This window comes from Cheilinus undulatus, linkage group 1 (genome assembly GCF_018320785.1).
Source record: "Cheilinus undulatus linkage group 1, ASM1832078v1, whole genome shotgun sequence".
NCBI classification, from domain to species: Eukaryota; Metazoa; Chordata; class Actinopteri; order Labriformes; family Labridae; genus Cheilinus; species Cheilinus undulatus.
Genome location: NC_054865.1, coordinates 12,556,382 through 12,582,235, shown reverse-complemented (window position 1 = coordinate 12,582,235; position 25,854 = coordinate 12,556,382). Strand labels below are relative to the sequence as shown.

Here is a 25,854-nt window from a genome sequence, read left to right as displayed (position 1 = left end):
TGTAACATCCAGTCGGTGACACTACCTGGTCTACAGTCTGACATGGTAGGGAGCAGTAAAATAATCATGTAGACACCACACACTTGAGTATTATTTGGAGAAATTAAACATTTCTAAAACAAACCTCAACCCAGGACATGCCCCCTTTTAATCATCAGAGAGGAGAAATCTGGCCTGAAGTCAGGCTTAAAATCACATGAGTGTAGCTAGATTAGGAAGCATCTTTCCATGGACCCACTTTTTTCAGTGGCTGTGGTTTTGGTAGTAAATTTTCCCATTCAAATCCTCGGTAGTGAACAAACATGATAGTTAACTTCAGTGGGAGCAGCAAAAAGCTGTGGTTTGTGGAGTTGGTTAACATTTCCATGGTAACAGTGGACTCCACCAACCATCCAACACATCTTATTTATCTAACTAGTTAGCAAGTTGTATAGTCAGAGAGATAAAACTAAACCTGATTCAATCATGTTTTATGTGATTTATTAATGTGAGAACTACTAGGAGCTCCAGTCTTCACTATGTGACCCAGTCACAAGACTTACTTTTGATATCTGTGCCCAAAGTCCATCTTGAAATGGGTAAAAGGAGTTTCAGATGTGCTACTCCTTCAGTCTGGAATCTACTGCTGTAAAATTAAAGTCTGAGGGAGCTGATCTCTTTGAATTGTTTTAAAAGTAGATTAAAAATCTTGGGGAAGATGCATCAGAGTAGGGATGTTTTGACTGAAGACATTCTGCTCTGTGACTCAGGAGTTAAATAATTAACAGAAGCTGAGCCCCAAAGGACCCACGCAAAAATAACCCATACAGTACATTTCTGTCAATAATGGTAGAAGTATTAGCTTTTATTAATGACGTCCCAACAGAAAAGGCTTAAGTCTTTTGCTTCAAGCAAAAGACATGGTATAAACTATCCTGTATGTGTGTTACTAATGTTTAGGTAGGCTAATACTAGGCCTAAAGGGGAGCTATCAAATAATGGGACTGCGCTTATGAGGATAAAACTACTCAGTTCACAGTCACACTGAGGATTATATATTAAAGGTTAGGTATTCACGCACAACTGCTGTAAGCTTCCAATAAGTGCCGTCTTTAGTTCACTGCTAGCTACTGGTTGAAGTGCATGCATTTTTGCTCAGGCGTTGGAAAATGATTAGCTCAAAAGTTGAGCAACCAATGACTTGAAATTTTTGGTGAAGCTGAACAAAACAGCAGCTGAATCTTTTCATACATTAAATGAAGCTCACAGTTAGCTCACAGTAGTCATTCATCCAGCCGTTATCAGCTGACAGCCAGCTTATCCTAATTATCACCGCCCAGCTCCCACAGCCAATATCAGCTCTTTGTTTCAACAATATGATGTACTTCTCACTATCCCTGCTTGCATTAATGCTGATGCACCACACTGCTGCTGCCAAAACTTAACCTCCTCCACCCCAGCCTCCTCCTGTATTACAGCATCAGTCTTGTTTTTAAAATAGCCATACCTCATATGCTTAAGGTTCTACTGGGGCGAGTAGTATGTTTACACCAGAGCAAAAGCTTAACATCTACCTTAAATTAAACTGCAACTGTAAAGACATGGACCTAAGCTGCATGGTAGAAGAGACATAGACTTTGAATAAGAAGAAAATATCATCCTGTTGTCATGAATTCCTTGCGTGATTCACATAATTTGTAGGTAGTAATAGTTTAAAATGATTAAATTTAGTTTCCGTAGTTTTCCAGACCATCACATGAATGTTACAATAATCAGATGTGCTTACTTTCCCATGCCTGCATCTTTCTCTCTCCTCCTCTCATGGACATGAGCCAGCTGTTTCTGCAGAGCGGCCTTCCAGATGATGACGATGGCCAGGGACCAGCAGCGCTGCTCCCATGACGGCACATTAATCTTTCCATACGTTCTGAAAGACGAGCGTTTGCCTCTTGCTGTTGACAAAACATCCAGACTATACAGGCCTCAGAGATTACAATTTTATTTTGTGTTGAATATCTCATTAAATAAATACATAAAGTATAAAATCACAGCTGTATAAACATGGAAATAAAAATAAAACAATACAGCACTAAGGAAATCTTTCCAGCAGTCAGATTTTTATGTTTCTCCTCTAAATCCTGCTGCATTTTTTTTCTCCACTTCTTCAAAGTCTGGTTCCCTTTTTGAATATTGAAGTGCTTAACCTTTCTGAGATCAAACCAGTCTATGTGGACCTACAACAGTGAGGATTATCAGCCTGCCACCGACTGTTAAGCTTTTTCGCCGTCTTACAGAGGCCTAGTTATGAAGGCTTTGCTTGAGCTCCACGACTCGCTGTATCCCTCAAATAAGCAGTCAGTGCCAAACCTAAGAAAATGTGAGTCCAGTGTAAATAAGGCAGAGGCCGCACCTCTCCAGCTCTCCCCTCATAGTGGTGGAGAGGGCTCCATCAGCGGAGAGAGCATGGTGAGGCTGTGGTTGACCCACAGTAAAGGCAGCAGGGGAGGAGGGGGGAGGGGGAACGTGCATGTTTACAATACACTTATTACTACAGACCAAACCTCGTGATTTCTCTTAATGTTTCAGTCTCTATGTGATGGTGTTTTCAGGTTTTCACAGTTTGTAGATATGTTCACAATCATTTGCACTGCAAAGACTGAAATTTTAGAAAGTGTGTGAGTCAAACTTCTAGTCAAAAATATCTCATAACAGTAATTATAAGCCACTATCACCAGACAAGTCAGTGTAACATCAAATTTGAGATATAAAAAGCAAAAATAAGACCTGAATTGCTTTTAATGAGTAGTGATTGAGACTTCAAAACATCAGATTGCATTTGTATGTAATGCATTACTTTTCTAACTTCAGCAAGAACATTACCCTTATCAATCAGGCAATTTTTATTGCCTGCACCACTTTAAAGGGGACTTACCATAAAAAAAACGCACTTTTCTGTATTTCTGCACCTATATTTTGGTATCCAGAATATCTACAAACTCACAAAATGTGAATTAAGACAACCCTGTCCCTTGTTTGTGTCTAAAGACATGCAAGCTGACGGTCACATTTAGTCATTATGATAATACCTGCCCCATGCCTGACATCTCCACCAACAGCCATAGAAACACAAAGCTGTACTCTAACTGGTACATCCCAGGGATGGCATGAGAAGAAACTGGTTTGCATTTCTATTATATTACGACGTGTGCTGCTGGACTCTTGGCCAGGTCACCCTTGTGAAAGAGATATCAATCTAAATAAATCTTTAATAAAACAAATAAATCCAAATTTAAACAGCAACTCACCAAAAGAACTGTTTTCAGAGATGCTGTTTGGGCTGGTTTAAACAGGGTCAAAGATCTCCTCTGATGCATGATCCATATAATATTTTAACCAAAGCACAGCTTAGATGTTTCATTCAGACCACATGGAACTGTATTAAAAGGTAGAAAAGGTGTGTATATCACTGTTAAGTACTTTAACCGCTTATATCTGCATAAATTAAGAACAAAAACAATTTAAATGTCATTTTTCTAATGCAAAACTTTTCTTGTCTATAGGCTTGAGTCCATGGAGGAAGAAAACTAACATCAAAGAGGTTCAAACCAAACCAGTCTGTCATCAGGCAAATCCATCTAGAAAAGCTCCAGTCAGTGTTTGTGCCAGACCGAACACAGTTTAAGGAGAATGAGGCAGTAGCTACAGACGGGGTTTAGTTGTACTGAAAGCCGATAGCAATAGCTTCCACTATCAGAGGATAAGTTCCACTGTAAGCCGGTGCATACAATAGCTGCTACTGGTGAAGGGACTGGCAGTAGAAAAGCGTCAGTTTTATCAGAATTTTGCCACATTTATTAAAACAAGAGCAGAGATCTACACCATAAGCTTTTCTTGGCAGAGAGGATGCTTTTGCTCTTCTCCCGACCAACCTTGGCTTAAATTTTATCCACATGCTCCACCGTTCATGCACCACGGTAGAGTCTGCCGATCCATGCAATGGATATATGCAACAGTCTATGTGGTGTGTCAGGTTACCAAAGGAAATGAATGTGATGGTAAAAGCGTAACATGTGCTAATTCTAGAAACAACTCTCGACTGCTGTAAACTCAATGTCAAAATTCCTGCAAAGGCAACCTGCTAAAACCAAGCTGTGGTTTTGATTTAGTAGAGAAAGGCCATGGGCCAGGTCTCGTTTGTGCTTCTGCATCGAAGCTAAGTCATAGCCTACACCCTAGCATCGCAAAGCCTTGAATCCTACACAGAGGCCTGAGCACAGCTGACGTGCACCTCCGCAAAATGGAATTATGTGGACTGCAAGTCCCATGATTGGTCTCTGGATAATGTCTACAGGTACATTGAGTGTACTCTAGAGTGAGATAAATGGCTGCAGAAAGTTATAAAACTGGTAAAACTTACTTGCTGGCGTCTAAAAACATCAGACTAGAATTTCCTCATCCATTTCTTTCAGTGGCCAGAGAAAAACACTGTTGTCCTGTGCCTCAGCTCATACAACAGCCATACTTTCCATCTCCTACAAAGGCTCCTCGCTATTTCTCTGCAATAATTGCAGGATTATCACCTGCCGCTCAATAATTATCAGCCCCAGTGACAACATAATCAGCTAAATTTTAGTTGCTGTGGTTTCCTGTGCACAAACAAACAGGGAAGTTTGAGGCACAACCAGGAATGAGCATAGAACTTGCATTATCAGGTAGCTTTTTGGTATTGCAGTTGTCTGCAGAGTGCAGGCAAACCTATGCACAGGTAGGTGGTGCTTACAGCAGCATGAGTCACTATGACTACAAGCATGGATTAGACTTTAGTGATTCTAAAGATTTAAGGCATGATGCTGGCACAAACCAAGCAGCCAAGGCTTGGTTTACAACTACAGGTATCTACAACAGCAGAGACAAATAGGCACAGTGTCAGCATTTATGTATTAAATACCATAAAAGAGAGATTCAGCATTTAAAATAAGGATTTGGGCAGATGATACATAAACTTTAACTTCAGACTTTGAATTGGCACTTAAGTGATAGAACATCTCAGGTGAGGTTATGGAGTAATGCCAAATTAAGGTAACTGGTGGTTGAACTAATTCTTCAGCAGTGAGTAAAAACATCATGTGATGCATAACTTTGTATGTATAACTCCCATCTTTGAATACAACTGGGAAATGCTTATTTTACTGTTTAATAATGACAAGTACTTGCTTATTTAGATGCAGATATTTCATTTCGAGATACTAAACAAAAAGCTGTTATTTCAGTACATTTCATGCAATTCAGGCCAAACTTTTAGCTTTCTAAATCTATAAATAAGATGTTTATATACACTTTCTGAATCAATATGGCTTATATAAGTGAAACTAGTTATTTTTGACCACAAATTAGAGAACTACATTTGGTAAGATTCTAGTTTAGTTGCAGTGTGGCTGAAATAAATGCAGCAGCTTCAGTTTAACTCGTTTACCATGACAGTGTGGTATTGTCATACAAGCTGTCCAGTATTTACATATCAATGGTGTTTCAGGGAGAGGGATTTGAGGCCGAGCAACAACATAGTGTAGAGCAGGGATCTAACTTTGACATTCAACAGTGAGCACATTTTAAATTCAAGAGCTCCTTTCTACCAACCAAACTTTTCAAAATTTTCCAAAAAGAATTAATAAGCTCTCAACCTGCCAGATAAATCATCAGCTCTCCTGCGTCAGCCAAACATTCACCACATGAAGCTGGCAGCTGGGATATCCCACCCAGACAGCGTTCTGCTTCGGTTAGGATGTGGTGTGGCGCAGGTTTGATTTGGCCCCAGCTGAAACCTGCTCAGGTGGAGTCTCTGTGACCTGAGCGCTGACTGACAGGTGGTCTGATGCTGCGTGGGGTGTCCCAGCCTGGTTCAACTGTGGAAGTCCAGTTTACTGCAAACAGCAAGCTGAGGAAAAAAGATCCATAAAAAGTGTAAGATTATTCTTTTTCTACCTACAAGATCACCATTTATCACTTGTCAATTTACAATACATGATACAGTTGGAGCAACTCCTTTAGGGTTTTGAAACCACATCTGAAACCCTTAGAGTTGGCTCAGTTGTTGCTGCCTTCATGTCCTGCCTGCAAATATTTTCCAAGTTTGTTTTTGACACTTTAAGACAGCGGTCTTTAACTGCTAGCCTACAAGCCACAAGCTGGCTTTAGCGTTGTTAAAGAGAGGAGCTTGTTCAACAATATCTCTGTATCGACAAACACAGAGCTTGTGGGAGTTAGCGAGGTAACGTGGCATTTATGAAAGCTAGATTTTGACTGCATGTTCTGAGGAGTTTTATAAAAACACCGACAAACTAACAGTTAAGAAAGGTTTTCTTAAGTGCTGTCAAAAAACAAATCAACTGATATGATGGATTAATCACAGAAAAATAACCTGTTTAAAAGTGTATGCAGGTTAATCACACTCCAAAATCTCACAAACCTCTCTATGAGTCTTTATTATTTTATCAGTCCCAAAGACATATCGTCTAAGATCAGTTAATAGTTGGACAATCTGACTGCGGTCCCTCCTCCTGCCTCCAGTGAAATAAAACACAAACACACTCATACAGAGAGATCCTGGGGTTCATCCAAACTACACCTACAGCATACAGATCATGATGTGCAATCCCTATAATGTTATTCACAAATGGGGCGCTCGTGGCCTAGTGGTTTAAGGCGCACCCCATGTACACGGACGGCCCAGGTTCGAATCCGGCCTGAGGCCCTTTACTGCATGTCTCTCCCCCGCTCTCGTCCCTGTTTCCGACTCTATCCACTGTCCTCCTCTGTCAAATAAAGGCAAAAAAAAAGCCCAAAATAAATAAATAAAAAGTTATTCATAATGCGATTAATCATGGTTAATTTATTGCATAACCTTGCAAAGCTGATGGATTGCTTAGATTACATGTCTGTCATCAGGCAGATTTGTCTCTAATCTGAAACGTTTACCCCTGAGCATCATTTGAGGCGAACGATGCAGCAGATATGGGTGTTTTTTTAGTTGTACTGCAAGCCTGTAAACAACGGCAGCTGGTAAAGAGATTAACACGGATGCTGCAATTACAGCAGCTTTATCAGAACTCCTCAGAAAGAGGAGCAAAGAACCACACTGAAAGCTCTTTCTGGTCAAGATGTTTTTGCTCTTCTCTCGACCAGCTTCAGCATGAGTTTGATTAACCAACTCGATCTACTGATAGTGTACAACAAATATGGCTGCCTGTTGAGCTTGTGCTATGTGGTTATTACCATCTACATCAGGTTTTGTTGCTCTGACTGGCCTGTGGCAGACAGAAAGTTCATCCAATCACCGTCTGAGATTTTTTTGAATTCACAATCATCTATGGGTTGTTGCCTTCACGGATGTGAAGTACAGTATATCCAACACAAAAGATATGTGTCAACATCTACTTGGTTACTCATTACAAAAATCTGTAATCGGAAATATTTCTTTGAATTCACGGACAGCAGCAATCTTTTAAAATAAAATAAAAGTTTGCAAACACAGCTAAAACACAAATTATACAAAACAGTTTACAAACTGCTGTTTGCTTTTTTTAATAACTGCCCTTTCAGACTGGCTGCATGTTTTGCTGCATGCATGTGCCACGCGGTCCACCCTGCATTCACAAGACGTGAGAGTTTGCTATGTATAGGCCACGTCACCCTGCTGTCAAAGCCTTGTCCTCCTCCTTTGTCCTCAACGAAGGGAGCTTCTCCACAGACATGCTGAACTGGGCGTTTACTTTAAAAAAGCACGAATTGGGAGTGTACTCACACTGTGTTTATCTTTCCTGTGACATATTGTACCATGTGGAAACTTCACAAATAGTGGAAGGTCAAGGAAGAACTATATCAAACAAACAGATTTTAGCTTATGGCCTTCATCAGGGTCTTCAATGTGGATCAATACATTTGCTAAAATAAGTAAACATGGCTCTCTATTTATCCATTTGTTGTCCATATTAACCAACTAAGAGTGGAAAAAAAGGCAAGACCTCTATTCTCTGCAAGTAGGAGGTGCTTATCAGCCATGTGCTCATGCAGGCATCCTGAAAGTCCTGACTTGTTAGCATGCAAAGGAACTGAAATCAAGCCATGTAGCAGCCATGATGTGCATCTCACATGCCAAAGTCCAATCAGGTGACAAAAATATTGATACTGGAAATAAAACATTTTCAGAAGTAATGTTTTAAAGCTTGAAATCTGGAGTGGTCCTCGTTCAAGATGACAAACACGAGGTAAAATAAACCCTCAGAATAGCCTGGGAATACTGAAAAGTCATTTTCTCTGGGTCCAATTCATTGCATAAAGTCCTCTGAAGGAACTAACGGAAACATGATGATTAGCAGAACCCTGTGCAATTTTCAAGTTTAAATTTTGGCACTAAAGGAAAACTGGTGCCTCATTTCTTATTTTGTTTCACATTTACAAGCATCCTCCCATGATTCAAACATTTAAAGAAAATATCAATATCAGTTAAATTCAGTGTCATGAATGGACCCCATGCCTTGAATTTCAATCATTCAGATGATGTAAATTTCCATCTGTGAGGGTTTAATGCTTCAGGCTTCAGTGGTAAAGTTGTAACTGGACCACTGAAACACAGAGAGCAGCCTGATATCTTACATACAAATTGCCGGCAGTGTGTTTTGGTGTAGTCTAAGGTCAGCAGACAGACTCGGGCGTTTCTGCGACCCTCTCCAGCACAGCTGCTGTTGGACCAGTGCCAGCCTGTACGGCTGACTGTGGCGCGGTTTTATTAAAATAACAGCAGCTGAATAAGAAGTCGCGTTCTTCCAGAAACTTGAGCAGCCTCCAGAGTTGTTGGTGCCCCTCCCCCAGCCCCACTTTTTTTTTCTTATTCATAACTCCACAGGAATTTCTTGCTGAGAACAGGATATTGTCTTGGCTTTAGGTATCTACGGCCCATCTAGAGCTGAGCCCAGAAAATACCAAGAATTAGGCTGCATATGTATTTATGTTACAGCAGGGGAAGTTCAAGTATATTAAATACACTCCACATTAATAATACATCACTTTCTGGAAAGCCAAAGAGGTTTGCTTATATGGCATAGTATAGGTATGTAATTATGTATTTTATATTATGGTTTTAACATCAATGAATGGATTTTATTCATACTTGCATGCAGTGTAACTGTCCCAGATTTAAAATATAAATCAAAAATAAAACAAATGTAGGTCCAACTATGTAAATGCATGTTGTACATGTGTTTTTTGTGTTAGAAGGTGAGCTTTTTGCAAACACTGAGTCTCACTTTCACAAGGCCAGCTTTACAAGAGGGCAGAGGACGGAGCGGCTCGGGGCTGCACTGAAATGAAATCAAAGAGCCAGACAGTCCTGCGGGGTGGCCAGCACGAGGACGGCTCATATTTTACAAGTGGAAAAAATCCTTTAATGAAAGGACACTTCATTACGATTTTCAGTCCTCATTTCACCCCTGTGACCTTCCCCTCAAACCTCTGTGTTGTAGTTTATCAGTGTGACTGCATGTTTTTTAAAACACTCTCTCCTAGTAGAAAAGCAGTTTTACAAATCAGCTGGAAAACTCACAGCTTCTGACAGAGTCTGCCAGAGGTTCTCGATCCAGGGAGACGTCCCGTTGAGTTTCCTGCATCTGAAAAACAAACACAGCCCTATTATCAGACACAACTTAAAGAAACAACAAGAAAACACATAGATTACATTCAAACATCTGATTTAACCTCTGCCAGGGAGGTTTTGTGATCAGGTGGGTTTGTTCGTTTTTTAGTTTGTTAGTTTGTTAGCAACATAACCCAAAAAGTCATGGACGGATTTTCATGAAATTTCAGGAAATGTCAGAAATGGCATAAGGAAGAACTGATTAGATTTTGGGACTGATCCGGATCCCTGTCTGGATCCAGGAATTTTTAAAGGATTCTCTACTATTGGGAGATAGGGCTAATGGTCAAGGTCTGCGCTGTTACCACTTTACACTAGGAGATGGCGGACATGAGTAACTTCAATCCCAGCAGCATTTTTTGGTGTGTTTCTATTCAAAGTTTTGGAGTTTTATAGAGTTTGAACGATGCACACCCGGTCGAGGTGACGAGACAGAGAATAACAGAGAGAAAGACAGCGAATTGTAGCGAGAATACTCACAATGCTGGGAGGAACAGAGGAATATTCACCATCTGCCATGACTTTCAGTTGTCCGGTGAGACCATGGGTGAGACTGTCAGTGCATCTGTTGGCACCAGCGGGCAATGCTTCCACCACGACAGTCCACACGTAGCAAAGCCAATGCTTTGCCTCACCGTGTCTCCACCCCATTGGGGAGGGAGTAATCAGCTAATTAGATTTTGGGAGTGATCCGGATCACCGTCTGGTTCCAGGAATGTTTTTAAAGGTTTCCTCACTATTGGGAGATAGGGCTAGCGGCGGAAGTCTGCGCTCTTTGAGTGCTTTTCTAGTTTGTTTGTTTTACTTAATTGTGTCAGTAAAAATCATCATTAGATGATCAATTCCTTCTATTTAAAACTTTCACACATTATTTTGCTCACTTTCACTTAACTACAATAAAAAAGTAAACAATTAATTAGAAAATGAATGATGCAAAACTAAATAATATAGTAAGTAGTGATGAAAACATTACTGACCAGAGTGAACATATCCAACAATATTCACATTTATACTTATGCACATGTGCATGTATTTTATAATATGTACATAAACCTGCAAGTACAGTACAACAAAGAATTAAACAACTACCAAGCAAAATAGCATGCTAATATTCTATTTGCTGAGATCGGCCAGTTGCAGCAGTTCTACAATAATCATCTTCACAAGACACGCACTTTTAACATTTCTTTTTGGATTGTCATAATATGACGTTTGCAGCTTTCTTTGAAAGAATTCCATGAAGATGTAAATAATGTAGCGTGGTAATACTTATGAATTAGAATTGACAACACCTTGTTTTTAAGTTGTTTCAAAAAGAACCAATCTTTCCAACCACATACTACTCATGAGGTCTGACTGAGCATGTGTTTCAGTCTTCAGCTACATATTAACAGGAATTCATTCTTACCTTGATATGCTTTTTGAGGTATTCAGCTCTGGACATGAGGCTTTTAATCTGGATGAAAAAAGATAAACAATGTCAGTACATAAAATGTATGTAATCATAATCTTTTTTATTTCAACACTTATGCTTGCTCATGCTCAGTGTTCGGGGCAGCTGCTAAATAAGTATTCCATTAGGGCACTCAGCTTATATTTTTGTTGTAATGAGTAACGAGTATAAATATAAATAATTTTATTAGTTAGTTATTAGTTAAATTTTTCATAAAAGGAATGCGTTAGTGAAAGAAAAATCCCTCATTTCCTTTCTCTTCTGTTGCCACAAAAAGAGAGGAAAGAAAACACAAAAGCTCCTCGAAGCGTTTACGCTGTTTGTCCTTACTTTTCCATATGCACGTTGATACGTAGCCACGTGTTAGCAGAAGGTAAACATAGCTGTGCCAGTGCATGCACATCGATATCTTATTGAGCTAGTGAGATGGCAGAGAGGACGGCATTACACCATGGAATAATCTCCATTATGTTTGATTTTTGGATGAAAGGGGCAAGAACAGCAACATGGTGAAATGGATCTTTGAAAGCTCCTGTTTTGTTTTCATTAAATCAGCTGTGCAGCCATTCCAGTTACACACAACGTTAGTGCAATTCTGTATGCCTCTGCCCAGTTTGTCAGATTGTGATCACATCGTAGAGCTGCAAAGGTTTTTACCTCCGTTATTGCTGTTATTAGGCGGGAGAGGTACAGATTATTAGCTATAAATTAGGCTTTACAAAGACAATGGGTCTACACATTCAAAGACAGATGTGCCGTTATTATGTGTCGTTTTTACAACAGACAAGTAAAATGAGTGGTCAAAGTGTTTTAAATGTTTGGTAACGCAGGCATACTCAAATGGATTACTTTTACAAGAAGGTAACGCAATAAGCTAATAACTTACAAGTATGTAACACAGATATTTAACAAGTTAGTTTCAAAGGTAACGCTACCTAACACTGCTCATGCTTACAGTAATTTAATAATAAATGCATTCTGTTTGTGGCATACAGGCAATGTTAGTCCATTAACTTAGTCAAGTGGTAAGTAACCAGTGTGAATAATAAAAAAAAAAACAACACGTACAGGTGTTAATAAGTTTAGAGGTGATGACTCCTACTTACATTCCACTAACATGTTCTCTAACGCCACCAGCAGCTAGACACTTTTTGGCCTGATTTTTTTTTTTTTTTTTTTGTTGCAGAACGTATTTTTTGGGTTGCAATGTTTGACTTTTCGACCAGTGCTATCATCATGTCAAAACTACAACCTTTATGGCTCAAACTACTTTCAAAACTATTTATACATGGAGCACATTACTATACTCATGTTAACCTTTAGATCAGAGAATCCCTGTATCCAAATACACCTCAGTTGTTTTATATTTGCCAATAAAAATGATTCCTTTTATGTGGAACTTTGATCACATTTAGTACTTTTAGGTTAAAAACCTAAGTCAGATTAATGTGGTCATTTCAATAAAGTTACTATTACAAGTGTAAGCCCATAGATACGCTCACTGTTAACTACGCCTATGTGAATGCTTTATGGCTTCCACATGTCCCTTGTGTAAGTTTATTTCATCAGCTGTGCACAGCCTCAAAAATTAATGCGAGATGCAGTATGTAAAAGCCTGGCAGCGGTGGTGTAGAGAGAGGAGATGTAGGAGTGAAAACAGCAGAGGGAGCAACAATGAGAGAGATTGATAAACCAAGTCAATAATTATCCACAGCTTTAGATGTGCTATTGTCACTGGACAGAGACAAACAAACATCAACAACAAATATCTGTTTCAGAAGTTAATGTTTTAACCTGTGATGGAATGAAATGATGGAAATAATAAGATCAGTGTATCGGTTCAAATTGCCATTGTGTAATCTGGTGACCATCAGCATCCATGGCTGTTTGTTTTCGTTTATCTTTTTATTAAATACATATCTGATGAGTATATTTTGACAATATTATGGAAAACTAAACACAGAGACATTCGTGAGGACTGTTTTTAACAGCAGCTGTAATAAACATGTACAAATGCAGTTGACTGTAAGTCAGCAATTAATATGGTCACATGTAAAAGCGAAACAATAGGCCTTTGCATCTGTGCATAGATGAAAATGTTGGAGAAACAGAGGGCATGTTCTGACACTGGTCATGAGTTATCTGTCTGATGTTACTGTTGAATAATTATGTTAATTATGTTAGTTCTGAGCTAAGAATTATAATCTACGTTTCCATATTTGTAGTTTACAGTTCAAATATCAGGAAGTTGTATACAGCCTGAGCTCTCTTATGTGCCATCTTAAGATTTCCTCCAGTAACATGCACTGTATACAGGAAAGTATATTTACAAGACACTTGTGATGCAGCCTGACGCATATGAAAATGCACAGGAAAACAGCAAGTATATCTCCAGGCTAAGAGCTAATTGTTGGTTTGTTTACATTTACAATATTTACGGTATTGTTTGCCTACTCAGGACATTTTCTTTATTTAAATTTTTGATATTTTCTTTAGCTTTTTATTTGTTAAGCAGCTCCATCCTGTCTATGAGTGTATTAAGTTTCTGCATAGTTAGTATTTTTGTGGTGTGGTATTTGAGTAGCACAACATGCACCTGACGTTACATCAGTAGGGTGGCAGGAAAAGGCTCAGCGTCTGCCTTCGTCCTTTTTTTTTTTTTTTTACTAAAGCAATAGAAGCAGCAGAAGCCATGACTGCCCTTTCTATCCTGCTTATTCCTTGTCCATCAATCCCATCTGATTATGTTGCCAGTTGTGTTTAGATGTTTTTACCCCAATAAGCACTTGGTAAAGAGCGTGTTTTAGTTTTACAATGTGTCCCTTATTACATCTTTTTGTCATCATATAGTGGTTTCTAAAAAATGTATCTTTTAAAAAAAGCTCATTCACCGGATGTATTGTTTAGTTGTGAGGAAGGAAAAACAGGAACCAGGGTAACTTTGAGGTGCGTGGGTGGAACAAACTCTTTGGCAAATCAGATCAAACAGAAGAGCACTGCTGATGCACTTTTTCCTCTTTTTGTTATTTATGACAAGACTTCATATGGTGCACATGTGCGATTGGTAACTGCTGTCATCGTTTCTTGAAGGCGCTCTTTTCTGTGGTTATCAGTCCTCTGATGGCCGATTTGTTTCTTGGCTGCACTTCTGATGTCCTTACATCACTACAGCTGTTTTCATACATGAAATCCTGAAAATGTCTAGTAAATTCAAGGGTGGGGGATCCTTGGAGGCAAGACGTGGCAAAAAAAGAGGCTGCAGGAATCCAAAATAGAGGATGAAAGACACAGTCCAGCATAGTTTTATTGCTTTTATATCAATGCTGTGTCTTACTGGATGCATTCAAGGTTTCAGCAGAAAGGTGAAAAAACATTCTGCTGGGCAGAAAACATGATGAAGCTGCTTCATTGTGTAAATCAAGATCGCACTGGCTGCATGTCATAAATGTCATCACTCTCATCCACTCCCCTTCTGTAAATGTTCCTGGCTATATCCTACTGCATTCACACATCAGCTGACTTTAAAGTCTAGCAGAAGTTTTACAAAGTAGCTGGAAAGATTCATGGTAAAGTTTAGCAAAAAGTGTCTGTTTTTGTTCACACATGCAGCTCACTCCAAAATTTTTGTAAATTTTCAGGAGTCTGGTGTCAGTTTCTGTAAGACCATACATTTTGCTATGGACACTCTTGGGTTATTTCTGCAGTTTCATCTCAGAGTCAAAATCACATATAGATATAAACTTATGGCTTCCATACAAGCCTCCAAAATACAATTTTGCTAAGGTTTATCAGTGCAACCAAAGGGTTTTAGTATTTTGTCCTGACCTAAACCTTGTAAAGCCACAGCATTCAGACAAGCAAATGATAAAGTGGATTACTCTATGAACAATGCTTCATGAGACACACAGAGAGAATTTGGTTTCAAGGTATATAACTTTGGCATTGTTATGGCACAAGCATTTTAATCTTCAAAACTATCTTAGTAAAAATCAAATTATAGTGCTACCTGTTTCAGTACCAGGGCCACAAAAATGACAGTCCTTGACACCCATTATTGGGGTATTTCTTGGTTTTATGTACCAACAGTTGTGGGCAAACTCCTGCTCAAATATAAAATGGGTTGGCAAGGATTTGGTCTCTGAACATTGCAAACCCATTTGTGCAAGTTAGGATGCTTTAACACTTAACCTGTTAGGTTAGGCTGAAATGAACTTGAGTTAATTTGCTGAGTCTGTTTTGTTTGAGCTGGTGTGAAAGCTGTCGGTCAAACTCTGGTTTGGATAACAATCAGACTAAAGTGGCTTTTAAAAGGTGGGTCTCAGTCTGCTTTTATTCTGACTTTGGTGTGGTTAGTTTGTAGTGCGAACATGAGCCGACATTGATCTGATCTAACCTTGCAAAGCAGATGGATTTGCCAGACTCCATGTCTGTCAGGCAAATCCATATTGCAAAGCTCCAATCTACAACATCTGTGCCAGTTCTGAAAATGTATCTAGCCAATCAGCATCATTTGAGAAAAATGAGGCGATAGCTATGGGCGTGGTTTGGCCTCTTGTGTAGAAATTAACTTGGATTTAGTGATAGTATCCACCTTATTCCTAGCACCCATGATTCTTTGCATGAACTATGGGTGCAACTTCCGGTCCTTTCTATCTAAATAGGACTTTGCATAGAAACAAGATGCAAAACATGATTATTAGAGCAATTTGGACATTGAAATATGTGACTTTCGTCTGTTTCACCTCAAAATGGGATGATATTATTATTTCTCCGCCCTCTACTAAAGAGTACAAAGTGATGACAATACCTTGGATAAACTAGACAAGCATATTTAGCTAACTTTATCAGCTTCCTATCAGTATAGAAATAGACGATCACGTTTTGTTAAATGAGTTTGGACACCACAAAATGTGGGAATTATATTGATAAAATTATCCATGACTCAAGTTGTCAGCTCTTCATTTTGGTAAATGTCAAGTCTAGAATTAATGATAAATTAATATAGAAAGAATTACATCCCAAATGCAATTAAACAGTAAACAGCATAACTAAAACACTGTTGTTAAAGACATACAGTGCTTAACAAATTTATTAGACCACCACCCAAAGTAAGGTTTATGCCAGAGCTGCCCTAAATTAACAGCATCGGTAATTACCAAAATCATTTTTCTGTTTCTGCAATGGTTAATACACCAATATGTAGAAGCTCTTTAACCAAAATGATATTTCTAATGCTAAAACATAATTATTGTTATCCATGAATTTTCAAATTTACTGATTTACAAAAAAACTGAAAAATAGTAAAGCACATTATCATATCTTGATTAATATGTCAAATTATTTACTTGCATTCCTGAACAGAAAAAATTAGTTTTAGTGCTTGAATGTTATGCTTGATTAATTTCTGACTTCTCAGAGAAGTCCAGTGAGCTGGCTCAAATTTGGGTGAATTCAGTTTGAAATCCCTTATTCCTGTTCAAAATGGTAAAATGTTGAGAGCTCACTGAAAATGAAAGAGTCTGCATTAAAGCACTCCATGATGCTGGATGGTCTCTGAGACAAATATGACAACAAATAAATTTGTTAAGCACTGTTAAGCATGTGGCACTCTGCCACATGATTAGAACCACAAACGAAGCAACAGGTACTGAGCATTACAGAAAATATAATTTAAAACTCACAGCTCATTTGACTTTATTGATTTAAAAAAATGAGTCTGGGTGGGATTCATTGTACTGCCGGTGTATACAATGGCTGCCAGTGTAACGATTAGCTTGAACGTTAATATGAGTATGTTAATATGCATTTATTGCCAATAAATGTTAACAACAACAATGAATCAGCGTTGTTCTTGCTATGCACTTATCTCTGTGATGGTTATGTTTATGTAAGATAAGAGGGGAAGGTTTTAATAAGCTTTAGCTTCTGCCTACACCCTTTTGGTTTGCTTAGAAATTTAGAAATTTCACTTTGACCTTGTAAATTGTTTTATTTGTGGCGAGTGAACCGAAATAAATTTAATTCATTCATCTATCAGTGTAGCTGTAGCATAGTGGCAGTTTTATCAGAACTGGAGCACATTTCTTTCTGAAAACAAGAGCAGAGATACACACAGAAAGCTTCTGTTGGGAGAGGATGGTTTTGCACTTCTTTCAACTGGCCTCAGCATGACTTTTATCCTCGACTAGCTCCATCATTCACAATCTACAGTCTACAGCTCTAGTCTGTAGAGCTCAGGTTAGTACTGCGCATATCTAGTACCTCATTTTGTCTCGTCGTTCTGAGTGGCTCCGCAGTGAATGTGGCAGACAGAACGTTCATTCATTCTGAGAATTTTTTAAAAAGTACTTCCCTTCCCAAACAATTTGCATGGGAGGTTTCCCAGAGGAATGTGAAATATATTTCTGCAAAGACACTGTATATAAAACAGTCTCTCTGGAGTGTCAGGTTAGATCTGACCTAGATGCAGGAAGAAAAGCAGTTTTTTGGATAAACCTAGCAACCATAACCAGATGAATATGTGATAACAACCCCAGGCAGACCTGAAGAAGCTCTAAAAACAACTGCACAAGCAATTTTCTTTTCTTCCTCTCATCAGGCTGCTGTCTCCCTGAGGGGAATATTACAAAGTGAAGAACCAGCATCTCTCGTACACTGACTTTACCTGGGTATCGCCCCCAGGCAGGCTATAAATGGTCAATTTATATATTTATTTTTGGAGAAATAACGCAATCCGACATCAGCTAACAAACACACGGGCTCCATTCCCTCTGCCCTTTACTGTGACAAACACACTGTGCTGTGGAGCATGCTCAATTTGTCCCTCTTGTTAGTACTGTTTGTTTTGTATCTCTAAATGTCATACTCTGCTGTTGTTTCATAAGCAGCTGCTTGTGAACAGTGTAATTAGTTAACATTATGTAGCTGATTAAGACTGTTTTGATACTTGCCATAACTAACATCCAATTTGCTCCTTACACAATTATATTTATTTATTAACTCAGAATTATCTACTTGATTAATACATGCATATCTAATGTTAAAATATCAGAGCTGCATGCACGTATACTTTGTATATGCATTTATAAAACACAAGAAATTCCAACACATGACATATTTTGTTACACTTGTAAATTTACCCGTGTGAATGCAGATCAATTTTGATCTAATTATGCAACAATTGGAAACTGAACCAAGATTCAGACCAGATTGACGGTACAATAATGCCCTTAGACAGGGCTGCTCTTTCGTTTCCTGCAGTTTTTTTTTCGTTAAAAATACAGTGCATTCAGAAGGTATTCAGACCCCCTTCACTATTTTCAATCTTGTGTAGCAGCCTGATGCCACAGCCGGAAAAAAGTATTTTTATTCTTATTAACCTACACTCTGCACCCAATCATGACAAAGTGAAAACAGAATTTTAGAATTTTTTTGCAAATTTATCAAAAACAAAAAACTGAAATATCACATTGACATAAGTGTTCAGACCCTTTGCAACAATACTTGAAATTTAGCCCACCTTCCTCCCATTTCTCTGGATCTACGTGAGATGTTTCTATACTATGACTGGAGTCTGCCTCTGGTGAATTAAATTGATTGGACATGATTTGGAAAAGGACACCTTTCTTTATAGAAGGTCTCACAGCTGACAATGCTTATCAGAGCAAAACCAAGCCATGAAGTCAGAGAAACTGCCTGCAGAGCTCAGAGACAGGATTTTTGCAAGGCATGGATCTGGGGAAGGCTACAAAAATATTATTTGGCACTGAAGGTCCCCCTAGAGCACAGCTCTAATTATTCTCAAATGGAAGAAGTTCAGCACAACCAGGACTCTTCCAAGCGCTGGTCACCCAGCTAAACTACAAAATCAGGGGAGAAGGGCCTCTGTAAGCGAGGTGACCAAGAACAGGATGGTCACTCTGACTGAGCTCCAGAGATCCTGTGTGGAGAAGGAACAAAGTTCCAGAAGACAACCATCACTGCAGCCCTCCACTGCTCTGGGGTTAGGGATGAGTGGCTAGACAGAAGCCTCTCCTCAGTGCAAAACACATAAAAACCAGTTTGGAGTTTTTGCAAACTCTGCAAAAATGTCTAAAATTCTGTTTTCACTTTATTGAGTGTAGATTGAGAGAAAAAATGAACTTTTTTGACGGTAGCATCAGGCTGCAACATAACAACATTGAAAAAAGTGAAGGGGGTCTGAATGCACTGTATCACAATAGACGTTATTTATTTTTTTTGACACTGCCTCTATTATCACACTGGATGTATAAAAGCTGTGGTTTAACAATGAGGAGACAGGAAATGGAGCTCCAGCTTTGATAGGCTAAAGTGTGCTCTACAGTTGATATGAATACACATGGAGGCCAGTCATGGAAACATATGTTGGCTCTTTTAGGTTCTCACATACACACATGCTTTAGATTGAATCCCACCCCCGCCTCCCTAATGCTGTGTTAGATTATTACAACCGCATCTGAATTTACTTAAGACAAGTATCCATAAAACTTCAAATAGGGAGGTCTATGAGGCCCACGCTAACCTCCATATGCCTTCTGGGATTTGTTGGTGAAATATTGTCTCTGTTGTAGGTGCAGTTCCTGGCCAAACAACCCAAAAAAACAAAAGGGTTGGGGGCATTAACGGCAGACATGCATATGTGCTTAGCTCAGTTTGTTTAGTATGGAAGCAGGAATTTTGGATCTTTACATATGAAGATTTTAGCCAGCACATTTATTAGACCATCAAACTTTAGGATTTGTTGACATACGTCTGGGTTGGTGTCAAAAAGCACGCATGTATTCAACCAGAAAGGTTGTATAAGTGCAGTAGGATAACGTGGAGATACTTAAGTGGGTTCCTGGGGGCACATTGTGTAGAAAAGATCAGATCAGGCCATGGTATTTCCATTCTGTCTTTGGAACGTATGAAAGGAAAACAGTTTGAATTTTCTGTAAACACAGATGTTTGCAGGATGCATCTCTACTTGTTGATAATTTTGTTTTGTTGGCTAAATAGAATTATTGAAACTCTTGTGAGAGTGAAGAGATTTTAGTTGGACTTGAAACAGAGTTAAATTTGAACTGATGTCTCTTTATAATCTAGAAAAGCAAACACAAACCTAAGCAACAACACTGATCAGTTCTAATTTGAAACTTTCACTGACGAAAAATAAAGCCAATGCAAAAACTGTAGTACTATAAGTGTCCACATGAGGCTAAAAAACCATTAGGCCCCCTTTTGAAATGCCCATTTAACCCTCAGATTTAACCATCTTTACTGCCTGGTACAAAAACAGTGATTGTCTCTATTTCAAACTTCCTAATGTCTCCACTTTGAGTATATTAAGGCTCAGAGCTGTGCATACTTTCACAGGAAGAGGGTTGTAGCTGAGTTGATTGCAGGTGGAAGCTTGTACCTGTTTCTCGTAGGCTTATGGCCTGTATTAGTCTGTCTCTAAAATGACTGAAGTTCGGTGGGGGCAGCATGTCCAACTGCTGTTTTTAGACTACATAATTTGTCTTCAGAATTAATGGGTGCACTTATCTTATTTCTTATTTATACGTATACGCATTTACCATGCGTGGGCCAATGGAGCCCAGAGTCAGTTAATTTGACCAGTGTGAGTGCGCTATTCCATGCTTGGGTGTGGCTCACTTACCTGGCACCAGCACGAAAGGAGGAGGTGGGCCAAAGTACGGCATGAATGGAATTCAGCAATTGTAAATCATGGTGTAACTTTACACACCTGCAGTAATGTTTTCACAACTTATTTAGTTTTATAATCTTTTTTACTTGTCATAGTATTTTTGTTAATGGATCTTGAGTCATTATGAATCAGTAGTAACACTGACACTGTAATGATAAACTGATTATTAAGTCAGATATTTAATGCAAAAATCTCCTAAAAATATCCCTGGTTTTTCTTGGTTAGTTAAATGTGTGAATTTTTCATCTAGACACTACCCACTACTCTGACTTTCCCCTGCCAGTCCCCTGGAAAATTTTCAACTTGATGCGGGATGAGCTGACACAACATATATCCTGATATCCTGCTACTGGCACTTAACCATAGACAGGACAGCAAACAACTTGTGCAATCACCATGCATGTGATGAAGCTGCTTCATTATGCTTTTTGTTCATGGGTAAGGGATTTTAAAATCTTTTCTTAAAACTAAGAATGTGTCACACTTTACTAACATTGATATACAGGCAAATCCTCATGGAATCCCAGAAATGCATCTTCCTCACGTATGTGGCACCATTTAAAAGGGAAATAAACAGGGTTTCCAGCAGAATAAGATTTAATGCCAAGAGGCATTGTTACAACAAAGAAATAATTTACCAAACACTAATTTCCTTACTTTTGTGCTAAGTTTATAATGTTATGTAGATACTGATGATTTCATAATGTTTCAAGACTCCATCAAAAAATTAAGACATGTCACTAGTAAAAAACTGAACTTTCCAATGAATTTTAAGGCCTTGAATTTGAAAAAAATCTCTTTTGAAACTTTGTAAGACTTATTAAAGACTAGTGGTGCCCCTGAGCAGTCTTAAAAAACACCTGATAGGTACTGAAAGCACCAGCAATCATTTCCAGTTGTGTTTCTGGAACTCTTAAGACTGGTTCTACCTGTTAAACTGCTACCTGTTCCTTAATGATTATCAGGTTGCCTCCATTTTTGTTTTTTTTTCGCAGCAGAGTACAGTTGAGTTTGGCATGGACCAAAACTTCTCATTAGAAGGCCATAAAACAAAACCAAAAGGTTTTCAAAGGTGTCAGAAAAGTATGACCAACTGAGGGAATCTTGGGATTTGGTTGAAAACTGTGCTTTTTTGTGACCAAGTGGTCATGAGACTCACTGTTGATAGATTATAGGTGCTTTAAGTATCCCATTATAAATCAGACAGTGATGTATGTGTGTATAACTGTAATAAAGATGATGGATAACATTATTTGGCGTCTACAGCAAAAACATGCACATGTGACTGCTGAAAAAGGCTCAGAGATCAAGTGATGAAGCATCCAATGTGCTCTGTGATCAGCCGAGGGGCCTCTAGATGAAGATTTTTTTTTTTATCATAAGCACTCAACTAGAGGCCCCTCCTCACCCACTCACCTCGCTGTGGAGCAGCTCTCTCCTGCGGCCCTGCGGCTCGGCTGGCTCACCGAGAGGAGAAAAAACACAGAGAGAATAATGAGGAGAGGAAGGGAGGAGAGAGTCCACTCACTAATCACCATGTTTGTTCAGGAAGAGGTCAACTACAAGATTGGATTTCGCTAGCGTGCAGACTGGAGTCTCAAGGGTGGAAATGTTGCTAATGTAGGCCAGTGTTTTCACAGTCCGTCATCCTGGAGGGGAGAGTGACAGAGAGGGAGAGAGGAGGAGGAGGAGAGCTTTCTGGTGGCAAGGCATGTTGGGAAGCTGGGCAACAAAGAGCTCTTAGCCAAACAAAGAACCAATGTTTTCTCCCTAAACCCCCCTGGTGGTTTCTGCTGTGCCCACACAACGTGGCTGCCTGATACTGGAGAGAGAGGCTGGTTAGGATGGCATCCAATTAGCTGCACCAGAACATCATATATTATTACAAATGAATTTCTGAAGTTAACCACAACTAATCTCATCTTTTTGGTGCATTGTGAATTCCACTATGTTGCATCTAAAACAGGTGCCTTGTTTGAAAATGTGTACCATCTTAAACTAAGGGTAACTGACTTCCTGTTTATGAACACATTAGCCTCCACGGGGAAAAGGAAGTTGTCATGGATTAAAAAGGAAATAAAGAAATAGTAAAAAGGGTAAATGTTTGACAAAAGGAAATTAAGATGACTTTAATGTTAGCATTCAGGACACCTGATGGCTGATTTAGAGAACAGATTGTTAACAGGGCAGAGGATGTTGTTGGACAACCTTTGATCCATTTTGAGGTCAAAGATGAAAGAAACTGATGTCTTTGTGGGACTTTTACACCAAAAGACGTAACCAAAAAAACAAACAAAAAAACAATGGTTTTGCTATTGGCCAATGGCTAAACTGTTATCTAAAATATCGGCATCAGACCTAATCAGAGCCAGCCCTCAGAAAAGTACACTATCAGGCAAAAGTATTAGCGCCTGCTAATCACTAAATTCAGGTACTTCAATCAGACCTGTTGCTACAGGTGTATAAAATCACACGCCTATCAATGGGTCGTTCTGAAGAGATCAGTGACTTCAAGCGTGGAACTGTGATGGATGCCACCTTTGCAGTTGGACAGCTGGCGAAATTTCATCCCTGCTGGATGTTCAAGTCAACTGTTGGAGATATTATTAGAAAGTGGAAGCATTTAGGAACAACAGCAACTCAGGCACATGGTGGAAGACCACATTAAATCACAGAGGGGGGTCAACGACTGGTAAGGCGCATGGTGCACTTCATAAAAGTCGCCGATGCTCTGCTGATTCCATAGCTGAAGAGTTCTGAACTTCCACGGTCATTAATGTAAGCACAAAAACTGCAGTGGGAGCTTCATGGAATGGGTTTCCATGACTGAGCAGCTGCATGCAAGCCTCACATCACCATGCCCAATGCCAAGTGTCAGATGGAGTGATGTAAAGCACACCGACACTGGGCTGTGGAGCAATGGAAATGTGTTCTGTGGAGTGACCAATCACACCTCTCTGTTTGGCAATCAGATGAGTGAGCCTGGGTTTGGATGCTAAGAGAACGTTACCTGCCTGACTGCATTGTGCAAACTGAAGCGGGGTGGAGGAGGGATAATGGTATGGGGCTGTTTTGGAGGGGCTGGGCTAGGACCCTTTGAAGTTGAAGGTGTGAAGGGCAATCTTAATGCTTAAGCATACCAAGACATTTTTGACAATGCTATGCTACCAACTTTGTGGCAACAGTTTGAGAAAGGCTCTTTTTAATTCCAATTGCAATCTAATATGACTGTGTCCCAGTGCACAAAGCAAGGACTGTAAAGACATGGTTTAATAATTTTGATGTGGAAAACTTGGCCTCAATCTCATCGAGCACCTTTGGGATGAACTGGAACAGAGATTTTGAGCCAGGTCCTCTCGTCCAACATCGGTGCCTGACCTCATAAATGCTCTACAGAATGAGTGGGCACAAATTCCCACAGAAATACTCCACAACCTTGTGGAAAGCCTTCCAAAAAGAGTGGAGGCTGTTATAGCTGCAAAAGGGGGCAAACTCCATATTGAAGTACATGTATTTGAAAACAATGTCATTACATTCCCTGATGGTGTAATCGTCAGGTGTCAGAATATTTTTGCTCATAATTAAAGTTTTTTACCCCTGCCTTTGTTTTCCATGAGCGAACATCAGTCCAAAAACAGAGTCCCTTCTGTTTAAAATTGATATTAACACTGGCTGTAGATTCTCTTAGATATGTTATATTTTTATCTAATCTTAAAGCTTTGTCTTATTTTGCTCAATTCTCTCGCAGTTTGTTGAGTAACATTGGGTACTTAGACGTTACTTTTAGTTGTTAGTCTCTTCAGAGACAATTAAATATGAGAAGAGAACTTTAACAAACACTGCACTGACTTACTGATCACCTACAGATAAACTGTAATATCTGTGACGGTATTTTAGTTAGGTTGGACTCTAGTAGTTAAGATAAACTCTAAATCTCTGTGAAGTGTCAAACAGAGACACAACTTTTCTGTTACAAACTAGTTTCAAAGTAAGGTTAAGGGTGGACTTTGGACCACAAATTAAGACAGAACTTTTGCATAGACATTTTAACAGGCCACAGATTGCTTATTTTCTAAACATCCTCTGATGATTATTTTTTACGTGTTTTTGTCAGTGAAAACCCCACTGAACCTTGTGCAATATTTAAATAGTACAGATCTGTGTTTTCCTGTTCCTTGCACCCTTTTTTTTTCATCCTGCTAGTGAATCAAATGATTACTTGGAGCAGGGACTATTTTGTTTACCCCTGTAAGTTGGGGATTTGTGGCCTGTGCTGTTATGTCAACATTTATCCTTATTTCATCTTTCCTTAATAATTCTGTTATTTGTTTGTTGACTTTTATTAAATCACATTTGAGTGAGGTTTTATGTGATTTAACTGGGTCTTTATGCAAGGGTCAACCTTAAGGCAGGGCATTAGAGACAAATAAAAATGATGTGTTTTTCAGTAAAATAAAAATATACATTGAAGAAAGTGTATGCTCGGAAAAAAATGTAGAAAGTAGTAACATTGCTTGAATGTCAGTATAAACAGGAGTGAGATCTTGGGCCTGGACGGACGCTGTGTGTTTGTGAGGTAAAGACGCACTTCCCCTAATGGCTGTAGGATTGGCATACATACGTGCCCCATTCCTATAAATGCACGCACCTCTGCTGTCTCGAAGTCTGTTGTGCATGCAGGCTGGGTAGCCTGATCTGTTTATTAATTATTAATAAATATTAAATATTTCAGTAATAAACCTTTCTTAAATGATTAAACTTCTGCATGTGAGCATGAGATTACAAAGACTGAGCATCAATTAGAAGTATCATTTAACAGAAAATACACATCAATATTGATGATTAGCAGATATAAAATACCCTATACACTACACCTAACAAAACCTGAGGCAGAAAGGAGAGAGGTGATCAGGTAAAGGATGTGAAACAACAGCTGAATGAAACAGTCAGTGATTGTAGGTATTTGTCAGCTATTTCATATTTCCTCCAGTCAGAAGCTGCAGTTGCAGTAAACTTCTCAGTTTC

The 25,854-nt window shown here is 39.0% G+C and overlaps 1 protein-coding gene across 1 annotated transcript in view; it reads right to left on the bottom strand.

The window, feature by feature from the left end:
• Nucleotides 1–2,005: 2,005 nt before the first annotated feature.
• ulk3 (unc-51 like kinase 3) overlaps nucleotides 2,006–25,854 on the bottom strand; it is a 45,508-nt gene continuing 21,659 nt past the window's right edge. Inside the window, exons 14-17 of the mRNA XM_041814635.1 lie at nucleotides 22,246–22,286; nucleotides 11,076–11,123; nucleotides 9,578–9,641; nucleotides 2,006–5,914 (exon numbers count right to left, since the gene is read on the bottom strand). Coding sequence (XP_041670569.1) covers nucleotides 5,898–5,914; nucleotides 9,578–9,641; nucleotides 11,076–11,123; nucleotides 22,246–22,286 — 170 coding nt within the window. The 3' untranslated portion in view covers nucleotides 2,006–5,897. The remainder of the gene's footprint in view (nucleotides 5,915–9,577; nucleotides 9,642–11,075; nucleotides 11,124–22,245; nucleotides 22,287–25,854) is intronic.